At 41.2% G+C, this 8,892-nt stretch overlaps 1 protein-coding gene across 1 annotated transcript in view; it reads left to right on the forward strand.

Moving 5' to 3' along the window:
• The window catches only part of XPO1 (exportin 1), a 908,600-nt gene that overhangs the window by 343,400 nt on the left and 556,308 nt on the right, over positions 1–8,892 (forward strand). The window contains exon 9 of the mRNA XM_085612347.1: positions 4,101–4,220. Within this exon, the coding sequence (XP_085468473.1) occupies positions 4,101–4,220 (120 nt within the window). The remainder of the gene's footprint in view (positions 1–4,100; positions 4,221–8,892) is intronic.

Consider the following 8,892-nt stretch of genomic DNA (forward strand, 5'->3'; position numbering starts at 1 on the left):
GGAGGGATGGCTTCTTTGGCCGTTCTGTCCTCCAGGACTTTCTGGTGTGATCTTGGTTCGCAGACCCACCACCGGGGATGGTATTGCTTGGGTATCTATTCTAAGATGAGGAATCTAACTAACGTGTTTCTTTCAGATGAACAAGTTACTAACCTTCGGTAACGATGTATCTGTAAGAAACATTAGTTAGTTAGATTCCTCACCGACCCACCCATCCTCCCCGTTCTGCGAACTGACATCTAGGGTCAAGGTTGTCCTTTCAGGCCCCTAGATTTTATTTTTGGCACCAGTGTCGGTCTTTGCATGGCTCTGCGTTCCTGGCGCGGAAGGCTATGTACAAGAACTGACGTCAGCGCGCGAGGGCGGCGTCTAAGTACTCCGACGTCAACCCGGCGCACGACGCCGACGACGGACGCGGAGCCGCAGACGACGCCTAGCGACGCGCAAGGGGTATTGCTGACGAAAAATCTTCCGGATCCAGTCTGACGCCTGGGGATATTCTAAGGTGAGGAATCTAACTAACTAATGTTTCTTACAGATACATCGTTACCGAAGGTTAGTAACTTGTTCTGCTTGTAAATTGAATTTCCTTCCTTAGGATAACATTGGGGGTTCTCTGTGAAAATGTTTCAAAGTGTCAACTTTTGAAATACAAGAATATTCTTTAAAAATCGTAAACTGCAAAAACGTAATTACTTGGCTGTTTCAAGTAGATGTCCCAGTGTTGAATCTAGGAGTCCAGCACTGGATTGCAAGAGTAACGCACAAGTAACTTACCTGCTAAGTGAATTTCCTCCCGTAGGATAACATTGGGGATTCTATGTGAAAAAGTTTCTAAGTGACAACTTTTGAAATGCAAGAATATTTCTTAAAAATCATACCTTTAACTAAAACACATTTACTCACCTGTTTTCATGAAATGTCCCAGGGCTGACTCTAGGATCTAGTCCTGTGGTTAGAAAAGTAATCTGAAAAGTAATTAACTGCATTTTTCTTAAAGCCTAATCAATTGAATGTATCATACCTGCAATGTGTTGCAATCTGCTTTCTTAAATCTGTAATCAAAACCAGTGCCAGTTATACTGCAATTCTGAATTGTGTTCAAACAAGACAATTAGTACTGCAAAGTATTTACATGCTTACCTGTACCAGGCGTGCTTGGTTCTAGAAATAAAACAGTATATTTTTATTTTATACAAGCAATTGGCCTAGAGTTCAGTGCTTGCGTGTGGAAGCATTTGCAGACTGAGTGTGTTCACCAAATGCGTTACACTGTCCTTTGATACTGCCTTAATGCTCGACCAAGTTACCACTTTAGAGAGTGAGGTTCTATCTAACTTTAACCTCTGCCAAACCTCTGGAGAGTTGGACTCTATACACACTCTACCTCACTTTGGTGCAGTATATGTAGAGCCAGTTTCTTACACCAGTAAAGATCCCGGATCTGATGGCTTCTCAGTCTAATTTTTAAGATTTTAGGCAGGCTCCTTAGTGATTCTCTCGAACTATACGCTCATTTTGGTAACTCTGGTAATGTGAAAAGTGCTTCTTAAGCCATAATCAGTCATCCCTAATGAAGACGTATATCTTCTCCTTACTTAGAACTATGAACCAGTATCCCTGGGCAATAAACTCCTAACATTATATGCCTAAACTAATGAATCAGTATTGGGTGAGATTTCTGAAGAACGCCTTTTCAACGACGACCACTAGATTATTGTCACATAATTGAAATCACCCAGACTCTTCTTATCCCATGGATGCCATCACATTAGACACCAAAAAAGCATTTGATAAAGTAGATTGGACTTATCTCAAAGCAGTCCTTCAGAAATTTAACCTTGGCACGTCCTTCTTTAGAATGGTGATGGCTTTATACCTGGACCCTAGCGCTGAAGTATGAGCAGGAGGTATTGTTTCCTATACTTTTCCACTTAAACAACGCCCCTGACAAGGTTGCCCCACTCTCCCTCCCTGTTCATCTTGGAGCCCCTTCTGTACAATATAAGGACTAACATAAATCACTGGTATTGATTTTATTTAAAAATCTTACTGTCAAGACAGCTGTCTATTTCTATATCCGGTTGATCACTGAAGAGGCCACTCAATCCAACCATGTGCTACTGAAGACTGAATATTGGCATAAACCCTTAAAGAGAAGTCAGAAGTAACACCTCTAAACAACATAGGATCCAAAGAGTTATTGGGCAATACAGGGCTCATCTGGCAGCCACACTTTATAAAATATCTAGGGCTGGATTTCGCTGTTTACCTTATTGACACCATTTAATATAAGGCACGGACTCTGAAAACAAAGTGACAGACCTGCTTGAGGGATGGTTCCTCCTGTTTCTAACGCGATCAGGAAGAGTTGAAACTGAAAATGAACACCTAATGTTAACTACCTGATTTGCAAGTTACCTCTGACACTGTCTAATGAGTTCTTAAATAAACTAGACTGCCTTATTAACAAATTCCTCTGGCAAAACAAAAAAAACACTCTCTCCTTAAAGAAACTTAAGACTTCCGAAGGGACTAGGTGGAGTTAACTTGGCTAACTTCAGAACATACCAAACAGCATTCCTAACTGAACAGGGGGATTCACTGGCTAATCCACAGGGAAGAATACAGACTTCAAAGGCTAGAAACAGAACACTAAATTCTCCCCTTGGGTATCCTGATTTCATTCCCATCTGAGCAAGATCACTACCACACATTCCAAAGGTATCTTAACATCAGAACAGCTATTTTGAAGGTGGATTCTCATCTGGATAATATCTGCACCTCTTTATTTGACCTCTATTTGGGTTAACCCCAAAATCAAGCTGGACACCCCATCTCTTCACTGGCCTGACTGGGCTAATCTCCATTTACCAGTTAGAAGCGGAGAAAAATGCTTGTCTAAAGCTACTTGACATACCTTCGCCTTGCACAATATTTCATTTCAATAAGTTCATGAAATTAAAAGCATATAAACACATTTGATGATAAAGAGCCGACACTCTCACTCTTTGATCAAATCCTCTAGATCTGGACATACAGTATCCAAAATCTGCGACCGTCTACAATCTAAGTTGTCTGTATTACTAAAGAAAGTACACAATAAATGCATAAGTGACGTCCTAGGAATTACTCATCTCTTGAATTGGACGAAGATCTGGAAATCTCCACTCTCACACATGATCACTCCAGTTATGGCATAAACCAAATAAATGTTAATACATAGGACCTTCTGGACTCATCTCTGGTACATACATATGAAACCTAGGCCATCTCCCGCTTGTTGAAACTTTAACATTAGCTTTTTACCTATATGCTCTTCTATTGCCCTACCCTTTCAACCTTTTGGATAGATAATCCTTGAATTTATTAAATCAATCTTTCAAATTCAGCCAACGTAAGCATTATTACCTTCTCATGGGTCCCCCTGACACTCGCATCCCTCAGGATAGTTAAGCATCTGTTAAATCTCCTACGTAATCTAGCTTGTAAACTAATCCTTAGAGTGGAAAAAATACTTGCAGCCTCAAATTTGCCACTTGTTAAAACTGACTTTCCTATATTAGTGGCGCTGATAACCCTCGATAGGCCTCTCCCTGGAAAGTCAGATCCACATCAATATGGCACAAGTTGCACAATTTTGTGGTTAGTACTAAACTACCTTGAAGCAAATTAAGATGTGCCTGACTCAAGTGGAGGGAATCTGTAGAGAATACCCAGAATTGTCTCCTTAATTGGCTCTAAAACCCCATTTAAACCCTGAACAATGGACCTTTACGTGTATCTGTTTGGTGCAGCTATCTACCCTGATGTACTGATGCTCGAGGAAGTTTGCCAATCTTACTACTTTTTTTTTTTTCTTGATTGTGCATAACTGAATTAACGTGTAATTGTTACCCACAATTACACCATTTACTGTGTTCAGTTTACATCCTACTGTTTTCCTATGTTTTACCAAACTTAATAAAGATGTTTGAATATAAAATGCCACTATCTTAATCTGCTATTGAAATACTTGTATTTGCCATGTGGCACCTTTTCAGATAAAACAAATGTTTTCAAAACTGTTATCACAATTCTATTTTATCGTTTCTTTACAGGAAAATTCACAAAATGCACCACTTGTTCATGCAACTTTAGAAACCTTGCTGAGGTTTCTTAATTGGATTCCACTGGGATATATCTTTGAGACCAAGTTAATTAGTACTTTAATATACAAGGTATGATCCTTTCTTATTTTAGTTGAAACAGAAAATGTTTTATAATGCTTATGTTTGTATGTACTTCTAAACTGTGAACTTAATCTAGCAACTTCTTGGCCCTGTATAATAGGCATATCCAGTATTGGCATATCATCTATATATTCTCCTGCTTGAATCCTTCTCAATCGTCGAGATGGGAGTCCCATGGTAACATAATGAAGCATTAATTGACAAACGCCTTAGGCTAGAATGGCAATAGGCAATTAATTTAATAGCCTAATCCTAACCTTTTAAAAAAAAGACCAAACTTTAAGTACAACCAATCGGCTGTCGTCACCCTCTAGAACACTCCCAGAAGAGGCAGTTTTCCTCGGATTTTCACCGCATGTCATGTGTGATGGGAGTCTCACTGAGTTCTACTCAGTTTTTTTACATCCATCTCTACTAGATTTTATCCCAGAATGACCAGCTTCAGTATGTCTGACAAGAAAAGGCTTTTCTGCCTATGTACGATGTGTGGTAGAAAGAGTCCATGTGGATGATCCACACAAGGATTTTATAAATGGTCTCCATCCCAAACACGAGGTAAGACAATGCAAAATTTGTTCCACTTCTCAAAAACTCAACGGGATAGAGGGTGGGGGCTATTTTGGCTACAGATATCTAAACATCAGAGAATCTTTTCAGAGGAAGAGAGATGGATCTTAAAGGTCTCATAAGAACTAGATCCCAAGAGGGTCACGTTGGAGAGGGGAGTAAACATCTCAAACTCTCTCCTGAGAGCAAGGATTCAAAAAAGGAGAAAGCAGTCTCCTTGGAGCCTGCATATATCCTTACCCACAATAAGAACATCAGAGGGTTCCTGTACTAATGATTTATGGGGTGTAGTAGCAGGGAAAATACAATCCAAAATACAGAGATAAACCCCTTGTGACCAGAACATTTTTTATTTCTTGTTGTTTATGAGGGGTTTTCTAGTTTTGTTTTATTTATAAAAATATATATAAATTAATAAATCAATTATTTTTGTTTGAGTAAATCCTTTTTTCATAAGTACAAATTTTTGTTTGAATAAATCATTTTTTTCATAAATACAGATTTATACAGCATTGGCTATAATTCAACCTAAGGTAGACGAAGCAGTGTAATGAACAGAAAACATACAAAAAATATAAATAATACAGGAGAAAAATTACATACAGATATCAATAATACAAAACCATACACAGTTGCGCCAATCAATACACAAATGCGCCGACGCGCGTTTCGGAATCTTCCTTCCTCAGGGCGATATTGGTATTACATGGGCGAAGGACAAAAATTAAATGCAAAAAGTTACAATAGTAAGACAACATAGATTGACTATATGCCTCGTCAAAGACAGGATCTGTGGATGAACAAATAACGGGGTTATCCGAGATCACAATATAAAAAATATATATATATATTTTATTACACATGAGCACTATTGCTTCCAGTTTGCTAGAATTAATAGAAAGCTGAAGAGTAGAGCTAAATAGATAGTTATGGAGAAGCGAGATAATACCAGTGCAGTACCGTTAATGGAAATAAAGTGCTAGAAAACCCAAAGTCCAAAAGGTGCTTCAAAATAATCACCTAAAGGTGCAATCCCTAAAGGAACAAGAATGCACAGAACTGAATACACACTTGCGATCCAAAGTGGAAAGCTAAATCCAATGAAGTGAGGAATGGGTACAATGAGGAAATCTTCCCGTAACCTATAATGTTGCCAGGGACAGAGGACTCGGACTCTTTCTTTGATCAATAATAGTTCTGGGAGGGCTAAGGAGAAAAAGACACAATGAGCCTCAAGATATCTAAGCAGAAGGTCATAAACGCAACTTAGGGGACAAGGGATCTCTAGGTACCCACTACACCTTCAACTAAAGAAAAAGACCGTCTTCGAGCCTCTTCCTCAGATTCTTTGAGGCACAAATCTGACAGAATATCACCGTCGGCACCACGCAGTCTACAACCATGAGTACCACCGGCTCGACTTTAACACAGTCGATGGCAGGAACGACCGTAGCTGTTACAGGTCCATACCATCAAGGATTTTGCAGACTAAGAGCCCAACAATGTCAAGCGCACAGTCAACTGCTTTGTCAATGATAACAGTGCCGCCAACGAAGGTCCGTCGAATGCTCCGTTGACCAAGTCAATAACGTCAACTAAAATGTCCTGAATCCATGACAACACTGTCAACGATGGTGAACATTATAGGAGTGACCAAGACTTTCCCACGGCCTGAGGTGACTTCACTCAGCTAAGTGTCCCCTTTACCTCCTCACTTGCTCCGCCATTACCAACCTTATGGCTTCCTTCCTATTTCTCGTTCTAGAGACCCATCACATCAGACATATTCTCTCATCAAGGATTTCCTAGCAATGTTGACTTACTAGACAGCGGTTTCCACCTCAAGGTGAACAACCTTACACCTCCTCCGCATTCGCAACCAAAATGCACACCAACTTTGCCACTACCTGAAGCACCCAGAATCACACCTCACCCTCTGATCGCAGCATCTCCCGCTGAACGTCTGTCTTCCTCAGAGGAGAAGTGAAGAGGTAGAATTCCCGGGTCCACTACCACCGGATCCATGGGACAATTGCATCATCCCCACACTGTCTACTCCACATCATCCAGCAGACTCCTCCTGAAGATATTAGAGGGTTCCATAATTTATTGGAGAGGGCAATGACAGTGAAGCAACCAGACTGCTTCCTATATGATTTCAAGGAAGACTCTAGGAAGTCTATGCTTTATAACCATAATAGCTTACATCTGGCATGAGGCAGGGAAAATTACGAAAACCCCTGCTACAGTATCCGCTGTGGTCTCTGATTGACTAACGCAGAGCTCCAGAGGATTCGCAATCCTGCCTCACAGGTCACCCAAGAGGAGATTCAGTCATTTCTCAGTCAGCACAGAGAGGATCTAAGAATGCGGCCACTCCCATCACAACTCCACCTCATAAGGAAGTGTGTAGATTGGACGTTTTTGGAAGGTATTTTTCAAGTATGGTGTCAATCACAGTTCATGCTGCTAATGCCTTGGCAATGATTGGCCGATATGATCGTCAGATGTGGTCTGACATGGGCTCAATGTTAGACCTCCTCCCAGAAGATAGAAGGGAAGAAGCCAGGAAAATCTTACTGGAAGAGCTTGCACAACATCAGAGACCGTTGGCTGAGCGATGGAATTGGCGAACACTGGCTTTCGGCAACTAGTGGATGCTGCTGTCACGCCGCCAAGGGTGGTTAAAGTCTACCACCTTCAGGCCTGAGGTCCAAACAAAGATATTGGATATTGCATACTATGGGGACTCGGTTTGGCTAACACATTGAGGCAATGTTGAGAACAAAAACTGATAGAAAAAGCAAAATCAATAGGTTCCTTACAGTAAGGGAAAGTGCCATTTAGAGGAGCGAGAGATCGTGTCTTTAGCATATACAGAGGTGGTTTCCAAAAGGACCCAACAAGATCAGGCCTACCAGTTGCAATACATGCAAAGCTATCAACCTCCTGCATGGCGTCCGTCATCAGTGGCTTGTTTCTCTCGCCAAGGTGGCTGCAGGGGAGCACCCACCCATGGCTGGGATAAGAGGTGAAAACGATAAGCAAGGTCAGGAATCCGCATCCCACCCTGGGTGCAAGAATTTCTAATCCTATACAACAGTGACAGAACCTAACAGACCAATGAGTAGTGTCTGGTCCCCTATGGCTATACCCTGGAGTTCACAGAATGTTCACCAACTACTCAGCCTGGGGAAGCCCCCTTGTCTTAACTTACTACACAGAGGCCAAGGTCTGAGTTTCCAATGGAGCAATCAAAGAGGTTCCGGTACTGCATAAGGGACAGGGTTTCTACTCTTCTTTTTGCTTTAAAAAAAATCAACAAAAAATAAATAATTTGGGGTATTGGTGACAAATACTGGAACTCCGGAACTTAACAAATTCCTAACGAAACAAACATTCAGGATGGTAACACTTGCTGATATCCTACATCTCCTCAGCAGACTCTGACGTCTCTCAATCTAAGACTCATACTGCCTTGTCCCCATCCATCGAAAACATCAAATTTCTCATGTTCACGAAAGCTGGTACCCACTACCAATTCAAGATCCTGCCTTTCAGCCTCAATTCAGCACTAACAATTATTAACAAGTGCAGCTCTATAAACTCAAGGTCACCAGGTATTCCCCTATTTGGACGACTGCCTGCAGAAAGCACCAGGCTTGTCTACAGCTCTTCCACAGTTTAGGATTGACAGTGAATCAAAACAAAGTCATCACTTGTTCCCAGTCAGACCATATTGTTAGAGCTCCAGGCTAGACACGGTCCAGTGCAATCTTTCCTCTTGGGTAAACTACAACTGTCTGCAATAGTTAGCACTTGCCATTTCAGGAAAACGGTCTGTTTCTGTAAGGAAGTAAAAATCGATCCTAGGCATGTGCTCATCAGCAATTGACCTACTCCTTATCCTGGCCAAATGGACCAGATCTCAACAGGAAGAGCTTCAACATCAGTGGTTGCAGATATCTGGATCCTTTGAAGACATACTATACATCACCCCAGGCATGAAGGAAGGCCTACAATGGTGGTACCAAAAGCCATATCTATCAGATTTCATTTTATCAATGGGTGCCTCCATGGATGGCTGAGGAGG

Source organism: Triturus cristatus, chromosome 6 (assembly GCF_964204655.1).
Source record: "Triturus cristatus chromosome 6, aTriCri1.1, whole genome shotgun sequence".
Lineage (NCBI taxonomy): Eukaryota > Metazoa > Chordata > Amphibia > Caudata > Salamandridae > Triturus > Triturus cristatus.